The 18,332-nt window shown below is 60.3% G+C and overlaps 6 protein-coding genes across 6 annotated transcripts; all 6 read right to left on the minus strand.

Annotated features, from left to right (window-relative positions):
• Positions 1–3,099: 3,099 nt before the first annotated feature.
• LMJF_13_0100 (hypothetical protein) lies at positions 3,100–4,701 on the minus strand (the record flags this gene model as incomplete). The annotated part of the gene is made up of 1 exon (XM_001681702.1): positions 3,100–4,701. The coding sequence occupies one exon, from the start codon at positions 4,699–4,701 to the stop codon at positions 3,100–3,102; it is 1,602 nt and encodes a 533-aa protein (XP_001681754.1).
• A 424-nt stretch (positions 4,702–5,125) lies between these two features.
• On the minus strand, positions 5,126–6,184 carry LMJF_13_0110 (conserved hypothetical protein; the record flags this gene model as incomplete). The annotated part of the gene is made up of 1 exon (XM_001681703.1): positions 5,126–6,184. The coding sequence occupies one exon, from the start codon at positions 6,182–6,184 to the stop codon at positions 5,126–5,128; it is 1,059 nt and encodes a 352-aa protein (XP_001681755.1).
• Positions 6,185–7,365: 1,181 nt separating this feature from the next.
• On the minus strand, positions 7,366–7,725 carry LMJF_13_0120 (conserved hypothetical protein; the record flags this gene model as incomplete). The annotated part of the gene is made up of 1 exon (XM_001681704.1): positions 7,366–7,725. The coding sequence occupies one exon, from the start codon at positions 7,723–7,725 to the stop codon at positions 7,366–7,368; it is 360 nt and encodes a 119-aa protein (XP_001681756.1).
• Positions 7,726–11,970: 4,245 nt separating this feature from the next.
• On the minus strand, positions 11,971–14,160 carry LMJF_13_0130 (putative MCAK-like kinesin; the record flags this gene model as incomplete). Its single annotated transcript, XM_001681705.1, has 1 exon — positions 11,971–14,160. The coding sequence occupies one exon, from the start codon at positions 14,158–14,160 to the stop codon at positions 11,971–11,973; it is 2,190 nt and encodes a 729-aa protein (XP_001681757.1).
• Positions 14,161–15,283: 1,123 nt separating this feature from the next.
• On the minus strand, positions 15,284–15,844 carry LMJF_13_0140 (conserved hypothetical protein; the record flags this gene model as incomplete). Its single annotated transcript, XM_001681706.1, has 1 exon — positions 15,284–15,844. One exon carries the CDS (start codon positions 15,842–15,844, stop codon positions 15,284–15,286), a length of 561 nt encoding a protein of 186 aa, XP_001681758.1.
• Positions 15,845–16,705: 861 nt separating this feature from the next.
• LMJF_13_0150 (conserved hypothetical protein) lies at positions 16,706–18,127 on the minus strand (the record flags this gene model as incomplete). The annotated part of the gene is made up of 1 exon (XM_001681707.1): positions 16,706–18,127. The coding sequence occupies one exon, from the start codon at positions 18,125–18,127 to the stop codon at positions 16,706–16,708; it is 1,422 nt and encodes a 473-aa protein (XP_001681759.1).
• Positions 18,128–18,332: the final 205 nt, after the last annotated feature.

The following is an 18,332-nucleotide window of genomic DNA, read 5'->3' on the forward strand; positions in this document are numbered from 1 at the left end:
CCTTGTTGCTTTCAGCGTGCCCATTCTCTGCGATGCAACACGAGTGAGACTCCACTCAAGCCCCGGGCTGTCACAGGGCCCACATCGCGTGGGGCCAAGCAGCCGTACACACGCGTTGCAGCAATGCGCCGACCCAGTCATCGGAGCACGGCCTCTGACTCGAGCTCCGCCCACCCACTTCCCACGCCGCCACCCGGTGCATCCCCTTCGGGGTGGCGCAGGCTCCGCCACCAGTGGGCAGTGAAAGCCGGGGGTGAGTGGGTGGGACGCGTTCGAGCTACGCGGACACTTTGCCACTCATACGGATAGCACAAGCGTGTTCGCTGTCGCAGGTCGCTCCGGCGCATCACCATCCACGACCTCGCCGCCGCCATGAGTCGCAATGAGTCCCTCTAACATCCCCACGTCCTAGGCACTTGGCGCCGCCACCGCCAGGAAGTCCTTTGGCATTGGCAAGGATCAGGGGCTGCGTGGCTTCCTCCATGAGAGAGTGGGGAGATGCACTGGACCCCTGTTGATACCACGCAGAAAGAGGTGTTTCCCTCCATCATCGGGTGAGAGAGGACAGAAACCGAAGGACAGTCACACACACACACACAAGAGTATAAAAAATCGGCAACGAAAGGAGGCGCGATGGCGAAGAAGAAGAAGGGGGGGGGGGCGGAATGCGCACTCGCACAGAGGGAAGATGTGAAGGAAGAGCGAGCGAGCGAGCGAGCGAGGGCGCACTAAAGCTGGCGAAGCAGAGGAGAGCACAAGACGAGGAGAAGGGAAAACGGTGGGCATGGGTGCGTACACCAAAATCAAGAAAGAAGCAACAAAGAACAACGTGCGAGCTGGTTGATGCAGAAGCGCGGCAGAAAGGGGAAGATGCGATGTGTGAGGCAGCCCATGGAGAAGAACCACGAGCACGGCACAAATCAATATGGCGAGAATGAAAACCGCAGGAGCTGATACGTGAAGAGAGAGACGCCTCAAAGCCGAGCATCTTCACAACCAAGAAGGTAAACAGTAATGGTGACGTCAACGCACTGCCGCCGCCAGCACCGCAATCGACACCATCCAGCGGCGGTGCAACCGACTCAGAGAGAGAAAGAGAGAGCGTTGAAAGATGGAAGCAGCGGTACACGAAGGAAAACAAGAACCTAGAACAATGTGAGTGAGAGGGCATGAAGGAGAGGGGGAGGAGGACGATGTGAAAGGTGAGAGAGGCGCGAGAAACCCGAGACAGGCTCCAAGACGCTGGAGGCGAAAGAAAAAACGAGAAGAGAGGGTGAGCCACGAAAACACGCAATCAAACAACAGCAGACGAACCACGACAAGGCGCTGGCATGCGTAGAAAGAGACTGACAGAGACGTTGGTACCAAGACACTCAGAAACACGGACATGCCTTCGTGACGGCACCCGCCGATACTGAGCGAGAATAGGAGGGAGAAGTGGAAGAAGAGGGGGTGGGCGATAGGAAAACCACCGGGAAAAAAACAGTTCGATTTGAGGGATCAGCGGTAAACTGACAACTCCATCAACCACGCACATCGCCGGTAGTGTGTGTGTGTGTGTGTGTGTGCGTGTGAATGTGTCTGCACGCATGCGCCTGGACACGCTGCGCGACTCCCCGCGTACAATGCCCTGAAGAGCAAATATGCAAGTGTGTCTATGCGCGAGTGAGGAGAGCAGCGTGAGAAGACGCAGCAACCCCTACCAGCTCTTGTGCGGGCGGGCGCACGTGCATACGTGCGTGTACGTCCTTCTCCGGTCGCTATGCATCCACCCTCCCGCGTGTGGTCCCTCCCCTCCACCACCACCACCACCACCTTGGGCATCACCCATGCACGTAGAGACAAACAGACAACTAGCTCCGTGCTTCCCATTTGCATTTGTGAGAAGCCCTCTATCGTCTCCGTTATGCGTACCTGCAGGTGCGTGCGTACGCCTGTCTTTCATTGATGAAGTGTGCTAGATCACGCAGACATGGCTGCAAGCACGTGCATGTATGCGTGCGCATTGCGAAGAGATGCCCCACTCCTGCCTGTAGCCCTTTACCTTTCTGTTTTGCCGAGATAGGCAAGCGAGCCACGCGCGCACACGCACTTACTGCACCGGCGTAGATGATTTGCGTTAGTGGGAGCGAGTGCGTTCCTGGGTGAAGGAGGCAGGGGAGGATGGGGGTGGCCGCGACGGAGGTAAGCTACGTGGACTTGAGAGAGAAATCAGAGGTACCAGGAAGAGAAGGGGAAGAGCGAGATGGCCGGCCGCGGCATCTCTCTCTCTCTATCTCGACGGATCAGCAGAGGTCAAAAAAGATAGCAATGTAGGTTGCTCACCGCAGCGCAGCGGCCAACGATAGAGCAGCAGTGCGAGAACGGGGGGGGGGGGGGGGGGCGAGGGAAGGGAAGGGGAGAGACCCGCGACTCCTCTAATCCCCCCCCACTCCACCCGGCTCCAGTCCCTCACGGCTGACCTTGCGCAGTAAAGCGAGTCTGCACGAAAAGAAGCACAAGTAACAAGAGAGGAGATTGAAAAGAGGGTCGCACGACGTCGCCAGTAGAGAGGCACACACAAACATACATGCTGCTGACGCGCAGGTGGCCTCGGTGGTTCGTGCAAGCTCTTTCTCTCGTCCGCGTCACGGCTTCCCACGCTGCCCCCGCCCCCGCGTTGGCGTCCGCTGCGAGGCGCGCATCATATGCCGTGCGCTAAAGCATAGCGCAACCCTCATCTTCATCCATCCTCAGCTTGGTGCGTGTTCACTTGCTTGAGGAGTCGGCCGTGCTGCGTGCGTCATCCTTCGTGTGTGGCGGGTCCTCCTAGCAAGCAGAAGGGCGGGTGAGAGGGGAGCACACCTCCCGCAGAGCTCTCGAACTCCTTGTATGGAGAATCGGCGGCCATGGCGGCGGATGAGCAGGGAGTGGGAGCTAAGGTTGGTGCCAGCGATCCTCTAATCGGCGACCGCAGCGGAGGAGCGCGTGTGGGTGAGGAGGGCTGGGTCGGCAGCAGTGGTGGTGGCAGTAGGGACAAGGCAGCAGAGGTTGCATCTCTGTGCGTTGTGGACGCAATCTGCAACCTCGCGGGTGTCGGCAAGGGGGTCGCACCCGTGCTTAGCGTGTTGCAAGCAGCCTGCCACGGTTTTCGGGTGTCTGCAGTATTCCTGGGAGAGGAGGTGAGGGGGGAGGGGACTGCGATGGAGATGATCGTGGCACTGCGTCCGGCTGTGTGTGCGCGTGCTCGTCACGGTAACGCGAAGATGATGATACACATTCCTTGGATGGCGACCGCATCGGCGAGATGACGACAACCCTGTCTCCCGCCATCGCTTCGGTCCTGATATCGCCCTCAGCGGTAGGCGCGGGCAGCTCGTGCTCCAACGAGTTGCTCGTCGCCGACGAGCGGGTGATGGTGATGACGGGCATGTCGTCGGTGCTGTATTGGCGTGGACTGAGGGCTGATACGAGCTGTTGGGCTACCTTTCGGGTAAACAGCAAGACGTCATCCTCGCTGCGCAGAGGTGGGGGGGAAGCCATGGCACGCTGGAGGCAGATCAGCAAACTGTCGTGCCACCCAAGCAACTCGAGAGCGACGCAAAATGCAACTTCCTCGTAGATCGATTCCGAGTCCTCACCATAACCGGAGGCGGTGCAGCGCAGAGCAGCGCAGTGAATTATCTCGCGTACTTGTGCAAGGAACTCCTTGAAGAATTTCTGCTCTTCTTGTCGCAGCAAGGCAGCCCAGCAGAGCATGGAGAGCATCAGCCGGGTCTGGGTAACGGAGCCGCCGATGGAGTGGCGTATGCTGCGCACCATGCACGTAGCCTCCCATTCTTTGTGCACGCGCTTGGCTGCGGCCCAGACGTCGGTGAAGTCCTCAATGGACGCGACAGGAGAGCCGAACGGCGGCTCGCCGCTACCTTCGCTGCTGCTGCTGCTAGCAACTTCGTTCGCCCCTTTGAGTCTCGCGTATGTGCTGAAGAGATGATCCATCGACGCCGATGAGTCTTTTGCCAGGAGATCACCCCACTCACGTGCAAACTCGGTAAACTCGCTAGTGGCGGTCGCCATGGCGGTGCCAGTGGGTGAGGAGAGAGAGCGATGGCGACTGCCGATGATCGATGATGCGCGCAAGATGGAGCGAGAGAGGACAAGTAATGGTGCTGGGGAAAGGAATTGAGGTTGGCGGGGAACCACAACTAAGACGCGAGTGAGGGGTAAGGCACTGATGGCGATTAGGATGGCTACTCGAGCCGGTTCGCGTGCGCGGCGCACACGGATGAGCAGGTGTGTGTGTGTGTGCGTGTGTAGACCGAGCTCTCTGTGCATGTGCTCGACCTCTTCCAAAGCACTGAACGCGGTCCAGTTTGTATGGGTGGGTGCGTGTAGCAGTGGTAGCGGGGTGGGGTAGAGGGAGGCGGCAGAGAGCAACGGCTGACGGAAGAAGAGGACAGGGGCGAGAGAAGGACGGATAGTGAACAGGAGGAACGCGGCGCTCTTAGCCTTCACTGTTGCGCCTGAGCATGTAAAAAGGCACACGCGCCTGCGCAGCGGTGAAGCGAGCTGACGTGTACAGACTCGCACTGGACATCTCATAAAGCGTATTCCGAATGGTGTAGCGCTGGTCAGAGCGGGAGAGAGGAACACGACGCAATGCATTTCCCTATGCATGTGTGTAGGTGCAGTGGTGCAGTGACGTGGCAGGAGAGAGTGCATCTGTGCGTGTGTTGGCCCATTGTCTGGTCGACGGCAGAGATGCTGTGCTTTCCCTCTTTCTCGATGGAGGAGGATGAGGGAAAGTACCAGTGCGTAAAGAAAGGGGGGGGGGCAGGAGTAGGCAGGGCAAGGATGGGAAGCGCTCTGGGGAGGACCATCGCCCACGGAAAGAACACACAACGCCCAGGCAACAACTTGGGTCAGCCGCAGAAGAGACCGCGACAAGGGAGAGAGGTGGGGGGAGCGACAACGCCACACGCACACACACACACACACAAACGCGGATACGTACGCTACAACGCCAAACGCGTCCACCACCGCCCCCCCCCCAACCTCGAGCCACAGCAAGCCCACCAGCAGGTGCACAAGCAACGCTCCGGTCCGACAGACAGGAAAGCTGTGAGGCAGCCTCGACCAAGACGCGCTACTTGCTTGGTTGCGAGTCATACTTCTTCCTCGACGCCGTTCCCTCACTGTGCGTGACGGTGGCAGGATTGCCAATGTCGATCTGCGCCGCGGCAGCAGCAGTGCTGATCCTCTTCAATCGCTCCACCTCCTCTACCGCCTTCATGTACGCCTGCGCCTCCACCTGCCGTCGCGTCTCCAGCTGCATCGACTGCTTATTCACGTACTTGCGCAGCGCAAAGATGTCCTTCTGACGCCGCCAGCACCGCAGCACGCCGTACAGGGAGCCGGCGGTGATAGAGAACCAAAAGACGATGTACATGGAGTGTACTACGGGGGTGAGGTGCACGTAGGTGACCTCGTCCACCTCGCGGCGACGGGGCCACGCGCGACCGCGCACAATGCGCTGGTCGTCGCCCGAGAAGTCCTCCAGCATCTCCACGTAGTAATGGTGGGCACCGTGCTTTTCGGCACTCTCCTTGAGGTGGTCCACACCCCACCGGCGGCGGTAGTAGGTCATAGCCATGTTCCACGGCCGCACTACCAGCCACGACAGGTCCGCCGCCACCGGGCCCTCGTTGTCTGGGCTCGACCCCCAAAAAAGAGACCCGCCTAAGAACTCCTCCTTGCGCAGAACGCCGCGGACTTGGGCAGGGGTGAAGCCCTCACCGATGTACTGTTTCAGCATCGTGCGGTGCTTTCCAGCGTCGATCGGCACCCAGCCGCGGTTCACCATCACAAACCTACCAGTGTCCGCGATCTCGAAGGGCGTCATGACAAGGAACCCGCCGCGGCTCTCGTCCTCGTTCGCGGCGCCCTTGTACGACGGTATAGAGCGCGGGCCGACCAGACATGACCCTTCGTTGTCGAACGACCCATCGAGCTTCACTCGGCGGTATTCGCACTCGTTCACCGTCGCGCTCTCGGGCGGCAAATCTGTCAGCGGGCTCTTCTCAATGTTCTTGTGATTCTCGATCAGCTGCTTCTTCTGACCCCTGCGGAAAATCTGCCATATGCCAGCGTTGAAGGACATCACGCTGCTGCACAGGAACATCACGCCCATGTAGTCGGGCCTCATTTTGCTGTTCTGGCTGGTGTCGGGTGGTGGCTGAGTCGTATGGACGACGCTGCGGCGGCAGCTGCGGAGAGTCGAACCCCGGCGGAAGGAAAAGACGAGATGACGAGGGGGCAGGTCGCGCTAAAGACAGAGAGTGCGACCACAATAGCCGGCGAGAGCAGAAGAGGGTGTGCGCGCGTGGGTGAGTGAGGGCGTGTCCGCGAACAGTCTGTGAAGGATAAGGGGAGAGAGGGAAAGAAGGTGGGATGAAGACGTGTGTGGTTTTATGTGTGTTAACGTAGAGAAATTTTGTCGAGTGCGTGCGTGAGAGGGAGAGAGACGCCGCGAAGGCCCAAGACAAGCTGTCCAGTGAACACTCTCTGACTCAGCTGGCGAAAGAAGAGGGAGAGTGAAAGAGGCAGGGCAAGGTGAGCGACTTGCAGGGAAGAGGATCGAAGGGTGGAGGGATGGCAGGGGTCGGGTGAGTGTTCGTTCAAGAAGGCATGCTGATATGCCGGTAGGGGGTACGTGCCAAGGCACAGGTCACTTCCAGTAAACCACAGCATAGAGTGCCGCCACCCCACCCCCACACGCAGTGACATCCTCCCCTCCCCTGTCTCCCTTTCTCGTACTCCTACCATGTGAGGAGAGGGCAAAGGCATCATCGAGGACGGCATTCGGGGGCGTCACCCTGGGTAGCCATAGCCGCCAGTGCATAGAGTCATGCACAGAGGAGTGGAGACGACAATAGACGCTGCTTTGTCTCCAGGGGGATGGATGCGTGTGCAGCTGTGCATCAGGCGCCTATACCCCCCCCCAGTAGGTGGTGAAGCAGTCACATGAAAGAAGAGAGGAGCCTTACGGGGAGTGTGCGGCGTGGGTTCAGCAAAGCGGGGCGGACCAAGGGGAAAAGGAAGGAGGCGGCTGGCGGTGGCAACGTGGCGGCCCCCGGAACACAGTCCAAAGCAGCAGCAGCAGCAGCAGGAGGAAGAGGAGGAGACCGTCGGCAAGCACCAGCTGCCCGCCTCCCACAGCACATGCACGTCGAACGAAAAGTCGATCAGAAGAGAACAGGCAACATACGGTACAGGTGAAAGAGAAGAAATACACGCGACAGATCGAGCAGGCAGACAGTGAGTCACAGAGGTACATCAAAACCAACCAGTGCGCACGTGCATGATCGTACGCTGCTGCCTTCTCTATCACACAGACGCTGCGCGGTGCGCTTGAGCCTCACCGGACAACGAACGCAGATACGGCGACACCTCCATGTACAGCCGCTTCATCTCGAAAAAGTAGCACCGAGACTCCTCCACAGCCTCCGCGTAGATGTCGCACTTCTTGCGTAGACGCTGTAGCTCATCATAGAGCGCTAGCACCTGCGCGTTGCCGTCGGCCTTTTCAATAGCCTCGCGACACGCTTCGGCTTCCAAGTTGTAGTGGTTCACGTCGAGTTGGGACTGACGCCGCTGCGCCCGCTCCTCCTCTAGTTTGCGCTGCAGCACCGCATTCTCAGCCTTGAGCAGCTGGTTCTGACACCGCAGCTCAGCGAACTCCTTCATCTCCGCTGCGGTGAGAGTAGGGATGCTGCTAACACTGCCGGCGTCGGCGGAAGCAGCGGTTGAAGCGGTTGCAGCATCAGAGGGCACCTTTGATGAGGCCGCGTTGCTCATCGTCGCTTGCTGACGGAGAGAATGAGGCCAGCTGATTTGATGCCTGCATGTGCCGGTGCCAGTAAGAGGGGGGTGGGGGGCGAGCTGCCAAGCTTCCTTGGTAGGTGGGAGGCGGGAGAGGCGCGTATGTGGAAAGATTGGAAGCGGAGGGAGTTGAGCACGTACAGAAGTAAGGGGAGGGGAGAAAGAGACGGGCTGCGGCGCCTTGGAGCTGATGTTGCTCGGTGGTGCACGCCTTCACGCGCACGCATCGCCTGCGAGTCGCGGCTTGGAATGCAGTCAGTGCGTTTCTGTGTTTCGCTCTTTCTTCAAGGTGCGACGTAGACACACACAGATGAAGAGACCGACAGAATAGGAGAGAAAGGACGCACACGTAGACGGTCGCACGCACTCAACGGCGAGGCGAGAGAGAGAGAGCGATGGGCAGTGAGAAGAAGTGATGTAGGAGACACACAGAAGAGAGAAGGGTCGGCAGCACGCCGCCTCCTCGCGTTGAAACACAGAAAAGGGAAGTAAAGACACGGGCACATGCGCACACGAGCGCAAGGAAAACAATTCGACTCTGCGCTCCCTTGTCCATCGCCCACAAGCACTTTGACGTAGACGGAAAGATGGCAGAGATGGGGTGGAGAAAGTGCACACGGCTGATCCTCTCGCTTCTCCACCTCCTCAACTAAGCCCCTCACGGAGCCGGCTTCCTTCCAGCACACCCCCTCCCGCTTCGACTGCGCATCGGATATCCTGCCCATCTGCACGCCGTCGTGTGAGCCACCAGACTCAAGACCGAGAGGGAGAGCGAAGCGAAGACGCGCACGCGGGAGCAACACAACCGCACCGCGCAAGATCGGGGACAAAAAGTTTGGGCAGAGTTGTACTGACGGGCTAACAGCACGGAAGCAGAGAGAGAGAGAGAGCGATGCCGCGGGAGTGGAGAGGGAAGAGGGGAGGGGGCTTCCGTGAGGGGCCGTCCGCGAAGCACACAGTGCTGAGAGAGAGGGAGGGGGTGCGGGGCCGAACAGTAAAGAACCAAAGACGGCGAAACGAACACGGGAGAGGGAAGCGGAAGACAACGGGAGAGAAGCGATAACAATGAGCGGCTGCACGGAAATGGACAGCGCGAGTGGTGACGGCGGTTGTTGGCGTTGGCGATCTGCTGCGGCGTGGGAGAGAAAGAACGGACGAAGCACGGAGAGAGAAGAGCGCGGGAGGAAGGGGAGACGGAGAAGAAGCACGTCACGCGAAAGGGCGGCGATAAACTGAAGTTGTCGTACAACCGAGTCGATACAAGGGGAGATCATTGAGCCTACCGTCTGCGTGTGTATGCCCCCTCTTGGGTGTGGGGAGGAGGGGTGCCTCCGTCATCACTTGTCGTGCGCAGAAACGTGCGGCTAAGGAGTACTACGGCCGCCACGCAGGTGGGTGGGCGCGCTCGGACACAGAGGCGAGACGAGGCAACGTTCCAACCCGCGGGCTAATGCGGGGCTTGAAAAGCGAAACGTGTTCCCCTCAACGACGGACCGACGCGTCCTCGCGCCACCGATGCCGCCGTGTCGCACCCGCGCTCCCCCCCCTCCCAGCTTTCCTCGCCTCCCACAGCGGAGTGCGAGCCTTGTGAATGGACTGTCACGCCGTCCTTGTTGTCTGAGTACTCCACGCCCGATAGAGGCAGCTCTGAGGTACTGCACTGGCACGTGTCGGAGCGGCCGACGGCGGCAAGCAGTTCGTGCAGCGCCCGTCGCTCCTCTGCCGACGGTGGTTCCAATTCGCAAACAATGCTTTCTTGTCGGTCATACACGCCATCGGCCTTGCACGGCGCCCTAGTGAGGCTGCGAGGAACTAGTCGATTGTGGGTGCGCACCGCCACTGGGTGTCAGCGGCTCTGTGGCGGATACCAGCACACACAAGGGGGGAGGGAAGGGGAGCCTCTACAGAGGCAGTGCAACAGCAGTAGCGGCACTTCGCAGCAGTAAAGGGAGAGTGCACAGCAAGACGCCACGGGAGGAGAGTGACGGGAAGAAACAAGTGCAGAGGGGGAGGGTCAATAGCGAATATCGCAACGACGTAGTCTGTACCGGTCTCGGTGACCGCACCTGTGACGCAGACCTCCTCTCTCACCGACTGAGTGCAGCCACCTTCTCCCTTCGCTCTTCCGTGGCTGTGTGCGCGCGGTGCATGGGAACGGCGGCGATGGAGGAAGAGGCAAGCAGTAGCACCGAAACGCAGAAAAAGGCCAAAGAAAACGATTTCGGGAGACAAGCTTGCTGATGGTGCTGATGTGGCCGTGAAGCACACACGCACGGGCGATGAGACGCCCACAGGCAAGCACATACACAATTACGTGTGTGTGTGTGTGTGTGTGTGTGTGTGTGCACGTCATAGAGCAGGTTGCAAGAGAGATAAGATGGAGGGAGTATGCGCAGCACCCACAAGCAAAGGAGAGGACAGGGGGGAGCACATGGAAGGAAGAGTATGTGGGGAGCGGAACAGCCGCATTGGCCGCAAGGCTGGCGGTCTCCCACAGAGCACCTGCTGATCCATCGACTGAGAACGAGGGTGTGGGAGGAGAAGGAGGGGGGCAGAGCTGGGATAGTCAAGAGGATGCGGCGTCGTCGACGTCTCTCTCTCTCTCTGATGGTTCGCACACAAACGAGCACAGACCCACAGAGATGTGTGGCAGCTTAGCACAGCACGCCTGCGCGTACCGAAAATATGTACACGTGTGTGAATGTGTGTGTGTATGTGAGTTCGTGGCAGTCCGTCTTGTGTCGCCCTCGCTGTTGGAGGGGAGGGGTGTAACGATGTGCAACGCGCAAAAGTTCAAACGGCATAACGAGACAGAGAGGGAGAGACGTGCGCCACCACTCCCGTCAGAGCAACAACCACAGCGGCGGCGGCAGCAGCACACGTGCAGGGGCCAAGGGAGGTGAGAAGAGGGGTCGGCATGCACACCAACACACATATACAAAGCACTTGGCTCACCGACCAGCCAACCCCACCGCATTACATCGTGCGAGTCTGCCCATCTAGACAGCACCCCACCACCACCACACACACCTCGAGCACCTCCCCCACCACGAGGTGCCTCACCGCACTTCCGCACGCGTCAATCCAAGATCGGCCAACAAATAGAGAACGAACAACCGAGCGAGGGCAAGTTGAGGAAGGAGAGGAAGGAGCGCACGCGGGTGCGTCCGTGTACGAGAGGCGAGGAAGAGGCGAGGCTGACGCACGCAACGCGGCACACAACAGCAAGCGAGAGAAGACAAACACACGAGAATACGCAAGGACACGGAAAGAATAAAGAACACACTGTGCAAAGTGCTGGAGGAAAGGGAGGAGACAGCTGAGTGGGTGCGCATAAACACACGTCCCAGCCCAGCAACACGAACACAAAAAAAACAAGAGGACAATGGAGAAAAGAGGTCGACATGGGAAAGTGCCATGCGTGGGTTTGTGCAGTGCGGAGACCTATGAAAAAGGCAGATGGTCGGGGAGGCAGAGGCGAAGCAGCGACGCCTGCTGCTGCTGCTGCCGTCACCGACTCGGCTGCGGCCCGAGGGGGAGGGGGAGAATAGGAAGCGTGAGAGGGGGATGTGTGAAGCCGATGACTGTACATGGAAGAGAGAAAAAGAGCGAAAGGCAGCACACAAACAACTAAACCCAGGACGCCTCGAAACGGCGGGGAGTTGGGGTATGGTGAAGTGCGGTGGGTGAGCGCGACCTGTGCATGCAAGCAATAATAGTAACAGCGGCAGCGGAGGAGTGCGGGGAGGGGCCGAGCCTAGAAATGGGAAAAGTGGGTGATGGTCACCTCAACTATACGAGTATGTATGTATATGCACACGCATAAAAGTGAGATGCGTGTGGAAGAAAGTCGAACAGAGCACTGAGAGGGTGGCGGGAGGAGGTACACGTGCGAGCATCCGTGCGGCGTGGTGGCGCTCCTCGACAGGAAGGGGTGGAGGGAGGGGGAGCAGTACATGTTTGCGCACACACGCACCGGCACGCATGATCGAAGAGCCGTGTGCAGGGAGTACGCATCGATGTAATAACAAAACACCCGAAGCAGTGAAGAAGAGGCCGGAGCAAAACGGCAGGGCGAGGCGACGCAGCCAAAACTCGCACTACCGCAACTCACTTGTCCAGACGCTCCATCGTGACCCGACTGCTCAACGTGTCCGTCTCATGTATCACGAGGCGTCGCAGCTGCATGTTCTGCTCATCCACGCGGTCCGCGTACGTCGTGACAAGCTCTAGGTGCTGCTGCATGGACTCCTTCAGATGGGCCGCCACGTTCAGTCGCGTCACCTTGACAGGGCAGCCGTAGCGCGAGTAGGGGCAGACAACGCTGCCGCAGTCGCTATCGCACGCGGCGCTGACCTCGTCGGCGCCTAGGGCACCGGCGTTCCAGCGACCTCCTGCCCCCGGTGCACGGTTCGACTGGGATTGGTTCGCAAGCGATACACCGCTGGCCAACTGAGCCGATGACCTCCGAGATGAGTGTGCTCGAGTGAAGTTGAGGGGGCCGGTGCCTTCGTCCGCGGCCACCAGGTCCACCTGCCCACCCGCCGGCTCGGCAGCTACGTTGCGATTGTGCGAGGAAGATGCGCGCGATGACGCTGCTGTCTGGGCTGTTGCGCTCTTCGGAATGCTCTGCTGCGCGCCGATGCTGGAGGAGGAGGAGGCCAGCGTCTGTGATGTCTCCATCGAAGTTGACGCGATGATGTTCAGAGCAGTGCTGCGCGGTGTATGCATTGCACGGCTGAGGTTGCGCACGCAGGTCGCAACGTGTCCATCCAGTCGCCTCTTGCGCATAAACTGCAGGCAGTGCGGGCACGCCACCTTCGCAGCGTCGCAGTTCTGCTCATGCGCCGCGAGTAATTGACGACTCTGCACACAGCCGCAGTATCGACACTTCACCTTGGCCTCCGCGCACTCTTGCTGAGCGTGCCTGTCTATGAGCTGGCGCGGTACTGTGGCACCGCATGCGCCACAGCGGATCGGGGCGCGGGCGCAGCGCCGGCTGTGGCCGACCGACTCGCTGCGCAGCATACGCTCGTTGCAGTACTGGCAACGCATAGGCGACTCCTTGCACTCGGACATATGCGTGTCTAGCTCTTGTTTGTCCACGTCCTGCCTACAGTGGGGGCAGACCACCAGCTGGCGCTTGCACACGTGTCGGTCGCCAATAAAGATCGGCTGACCGCACGTCTTACACGGGATCGGCTTCACACCGTTGTGCGGGTTTGCAGGCCCCTTCAGCTCCTTGATACGGTCTGCGTAGCGGAGGGTGTTGAGGGTGTCCTCGCAGTGGCCCTGGCATGGTGATATCGCCGCGATCACACACGTCTTGCAGCGGCCAACGAAGCTCTCGCGAAGAATCTGCGTCAGTTTCGAGCCGCGGAACGGGATGTGCCGCTTGCGCATCGACATGGCACGTATGCACTCCTTCAGCGCCAGCAGCGACTTGTTGATCTCGGCGCCTTCGCGGCGCGTCTTGGCATCCGTCTCCGCCGTGTCGGACGCCCGCTCGCTGCCGGCGAGGTCTACGAAGGTGATGCGGCCTAGTTGTGACTCACTGCTGCTGTCCGCTAGCTTCAGCTTGATCTCCAGAACGGCGTGCGACCGCGAGCTGCGGTCGTTTGCGTGCGTTGTGCCGATCGCCCTCAACTGCTGCCCTCTCATCATCAATGCGTTGACGTCGTCGACAGAGCTGACGATCTGCTCAGTGATGCCGACAATGTGCACATTCTGGTACTCGTCCTGCAGCATCTTTACCTCTGCTCGATCGTTGAGCAGGTCATAGAGTTTCGCCCCGTACGCCTCATAGAAGCTCGCCGTCATGGTGCTGTGCTCCGTCATGGTGAGAAGCTCTGTCACGGCTAAGCTGTAAAGGCCGGGACGTTCTCCTGTGCCGAGCATCGTGTGCGTCTTGCCGCTGCCCGTCTGCCCAAAGGCAAAGATGACAGCGCCGCCGCCTTCCCGCACATTCTGGAGGAGGGGTTGACAGCAGCCGCGGTAGACCTCCTCGTTCGTGCACGCTTCACCAAAGACGTGATCGTAGCTAAAGCTACTTGGCTCAATGATAGGTGTGAGGTCGAGCTTCGTGCGCGGCTCGTACACGGTGACGGAAGGGCCACCATTCTCACCGCAGCGCACCACGTCATTCTCGTCATCCTCGCGACCCGGGATGCGGGGTCGCTTCCGCACCGCTACAACAATGGATGGGCTGGCGCCAGGGCCGCCCGGGCCGCCCGGCGACACGCCACAGGTGCGCTCTGACTGGCGGCTCTGCGACTCGCTGCCGGAGCTCTCCGCTCGCATCCCCACGGAGCAGTGGCGCCGAATGGGCCACACGAGTACGCGCGTGTCCTATATATTTATGTCTCTATGTGTGCACCGTACTACGGAGCAAGACGGCAGGGGCGAAGAGCTAGGGGGAGGGGTGTGAGGGAGCGGAGGCCGGGGTGCCATGTAGGATGGCGTCGTGCAGGTGCGGAGAGATTCCGAAAGCGGCAACGAACGACAAGAGAGAGAGATGCCGAAGAGGGGCGGGTGGGCGGAGCAGGAGGGTGCACTGCGGAGACGTCACGTGCAAACACCAAGGTGAAGCATGAAAGGTTTCGGAGGGGAGGCTGCTGTGGAGAGGAGGGGGGGGGGGGCAGAGGAGCAGAGCCAAACGTGTTGGTCCGCTGTGCGCCACCACCCCACCCCGAGCGATCGATCCTCGAAGCGCTGAACAGAGAGCGGTATTCGCCAACGAGGTGGAGATGTTGGAAGCGGACGCGGTGCGCGCAGACGCATACATGTTTATTGGCGCTGTGTGCTTCGCCTCTCCGCCCATGCAGGTGCATACAGCACGCGTGAGCGAGGGATGGTTCGCATCTTGTACGGCATCGGCAGTGCGCACGGCCACCCACGAGCAGTCCCGCAGTGCTGCGGACGCTCGAATGCTGCTGCCCTTGAAGCTTAACTGAACTATAAGAAATGCCACGCGCGCACACATTGTGTGTGTGTGTATCCGTCTCGAGGCGGCGGCAAAGCGACGGGAGAGGTGCAGCGCGGACACACACACACGCACATGGTCCAGAGACACCAAGGTGCGCCAAAATGAGAGAGGGAGATACAGCGTCTTCCCGCCGCATCTGAGCAGGCGCGCGAGGTTCGACCCAACGGATAAGATGAGAGACGAGTGAGTGGAGAATGGTTAGTTGTGAAGTGCGATGAAGGCGACTGGTGTACCACAGTGCACCGCCGCTATCCCTGTGCACGTGCACGTGTAGACAGCGAGCAACACGAGCGTGCTGCACGGCCCTCGCTGATTCCACATTGCCCATACCGGTCTCCTCCAACTCTCTCCTCACCGCCCATCTTTCGGCAACAACGTCACAAACACGCGCATGCACACGCAAGCACACGAATGCTGCGCGTGTAAGCGTGTCGCTGCTCACTCGTCCTTGATGGTGTTCTTCGGTTTGGGACTCATCGGTACCATGAAGTTGTCGCTCAGCGCCCACCGGCGACGCGACCAGAAGGGTCGCCGCACATCTTTCTTTATGTCATCGGAGACAAAGGCAGCGGGGTCGTACGTGGCAAACATCGTGTTCGGCTCCAGCACCTCGCCAGCGTGCTTGTTCGCTAAGTTCACCGGTGTGCGGCCGCTTTCCTGTGCGAAGCGCTCCTCGATAACGCGCGCGACCATGTTACCTGCCACGGGTCGCGGTGGGCGGCCAAACTCGTCCACGTCCTCGAGGAACAGCGGAATCTCTGGGTCCCAGCTGCGCTGCTCTGGCGTGCCTGGAATACGTGGCAGAAGCTCCTCCTCTTCGAACCGCTCCACAATCGCCGCGGATCGGATGAGCTGCACCAACAAGTGGTCCTGGTGATGCTTGAGGGCGAACCGCTTACCGCTAATGCTCGACGGGGTGCCATCAGCGTACTCGAAGTCTGCAATTTCGCGCGACGGACCGTACTTGCCGTAGCGGTCGCCGTGGCCGTGGTGCAGCATCCACTCGATATGCGTCTTACGAAAACGCGGCCTCTCCAAAGGAAACGGCGAGCGGGCCGAGGGGTAGGCCGGCGCTGCCTCCGGGGCGGCCCAGGGAGCGCTGCGCGCGCCCGTGTACGACGAGCGGTACTCCGAGTACCGGCGAGCCAACGCGTGCAACGTAGCCGCTGGTAGGCACACGCCGCACCAGTCACGACGACGCATGTGTGTACGTGCCTGCGTGTGATGCACTTTTCCTTCTCAACGAATAATGTTGATCGTGAGGAAGAGCGTAGGCAACGCGCAAAACGCACAAGAGTGAGGGGGTGACGGATGGACAGACGGATGGGCGGGGAAGGGGATGGTCAGATAATGATTGCAGGGGAGCATACGCACGTCCACGTCGTGTAGAGAGCGACAAGATGTGTGCATGGGGGAGGGGTGGCGGGTTGGTGGGGAGAGAACATTCATGGGGGAAGGCCCATATCGTATGTAGGCCGTGTAGGCGCACATGTGTGCGCGATGGCACGTGGCAGTGCGTGAAAGACACACGCGCATGCATCACTCACCACATGGCACGGAAGGATAGACGAAAAGAGAAACAACGACGCTGAGCACAGACAGCCGCTTCACAGCCGTGCACATCCGAGTTGGCGCACGTGTGCCTGTGCTGATCTCGTCTCCTTTTCGCTTGTCGTTTTGTTAGCAACGGTGAGGAGGACGTGTGAGTGACGGAGAGGACGGGGGAGGGATGCGCAGTCGTGCATACGTGGTAAGGTTGTAGGTGTGCGTGGGGTGCCGCACGTATCCCCCCTCGGCCACGATTGCCGTTCCTACGCCCTCCGCCCTCCGCCCCCCCCGGCCCTCCCTCGGAGTGTTCTCTTATTCTATATCCAAAGCTCTGTGAATTACTGGGAAGGCCGCATCGTCCGTCAGCAGCTGACCGCGTCTGTACGAGTACAGAGGTCCGTGCGAATCGCGCGACGCCCACGAGTTGCGCTTGCCATCAAATACGCACCGGTCCGGTATGAGAGACAAGGCGTAGCTGGTCGCGTGCGCGACAGGCCCTGCGGCGACGGTGCCGGTGGCGTTCTGTGCGGCACCGTAGAGGTTCGCCTGCGTCCCCATGAGAAGGTAGTTGTTGAAGAATAGCACCGCACCAGGGCTTAGAGGAGGGAGCGCAATAACAGGCAGGTGGCTCACCTCTGGCAGCGCTCGCACCATCGAGCCAACGTCGAAGATGCCGCCAGGCTGAAAGCGGTCGAGCTCCTTTCCGTCCAGTGAGATGCGCCACACAATGTGGTGAGAGCCTGGCATGACCATCGTGGCGGCATCCGAGTGCGTCGAGTTTGGCCGCTCCAACCCCAGCTGCGCCGACAGCGCATGTGGATGGGCAAAGTTGGTGGCGACACCGGCAAAGCCCATCGGAGTCGCGTTGCTCAGTGACGTCGCCTCGGTGGCGCTATCGGAATACACACGCAGTACCACCTCGCCAGCCAAGTACCCCGCTGCCTCCCCAACGAGTTGGCCCACCGCCCCTTCCGCGGACACCGCGAGCGCCTTCAGCTCAGGAGATGTGCGCCACAGCCAGCACCACGTGCGTGGCCAGTCTTGCATGAAGGTCATCGCGTCGTTGATGTGATGATCGCGGTGAAACCCCGTCTCCAAGAGCCCGCTGTCTCGACTGTGCTGCAAGCTGCGCTGGAAGTCCTCATAGGTGTACTTGGACTGCAGCTCCTGGATGCGCTCCTCGGTCATATTGCCCGCCATCTCCTCCTCCGCCGTCACGTACCCGCCGACGCGCCTGTGGGCACTGTAGCGCTCGCGGGCCTTGGTGAGACGGCGGTATACCCTGTCGACGGCGCGTCGACCCCTTAACATGATTTGAATCTTCCTCGCCCGCGTCCCAGCGTGACGATCGCGTTCGGCCGCCTCGTGCTCTTTCTGCCGATCCGGCCGCAGCGGCGCGTTGCCGAAGCCCAACGACGTGGAGGAGGCCAGCGGCGGCGTGGCAGGGTGAAGGGGCTTGGCGCCCGTATCGGGAGCACCGTCAGGGGTTTTCAGGGGTTTCAGCTTCGAGTTCGGCGCCACTGTCGCGCCCAGACGGTGCTGCGCGTCGAGGCCGGGAAAGATGTTGTCACCCCGCTGCCGCACCACCGTGTTGCACATCGTCGTCAGCTGGTGGGCAAGCGATGCAGGCAGAAAGTTTTCCGCCACCAAGAAACCGTAGTGGCGGTAGGCGCGCACCGAGACTGGGGCGAAGACCTCGCGAAAACCCTGCACCACACACCCTTTCGGGATCATGGCAGTGCGACTGTGTGCGTGTATTCGCGTGCGTTCGTAGGTGCACGTCCTACAGAGAGCGCTGCAAGGGCATAAAACGAAGAGAGAATACCAAGGTGGGACGATGAGGGGTTGCACGGGGGTAGGAGGGACGTGAGAAGGGCGTAGATGCACGTGACTTTAGGCACGGACAATACGCACTTCATAGGGTGGAGTGGCGCATGTC

This window comes from Leishmania major, chromosome 13 (genome assembly GCF_000002725.2).
Source record: "Leishmania major strain Friedlin complete genome, chromosome 13".
Lineage (NCBI taxonomy): Eukaryota > Euglenozoa > Kinetoplastea > Trypanosomatida > Trypanosomatidae > Leishmania > Leishmania major.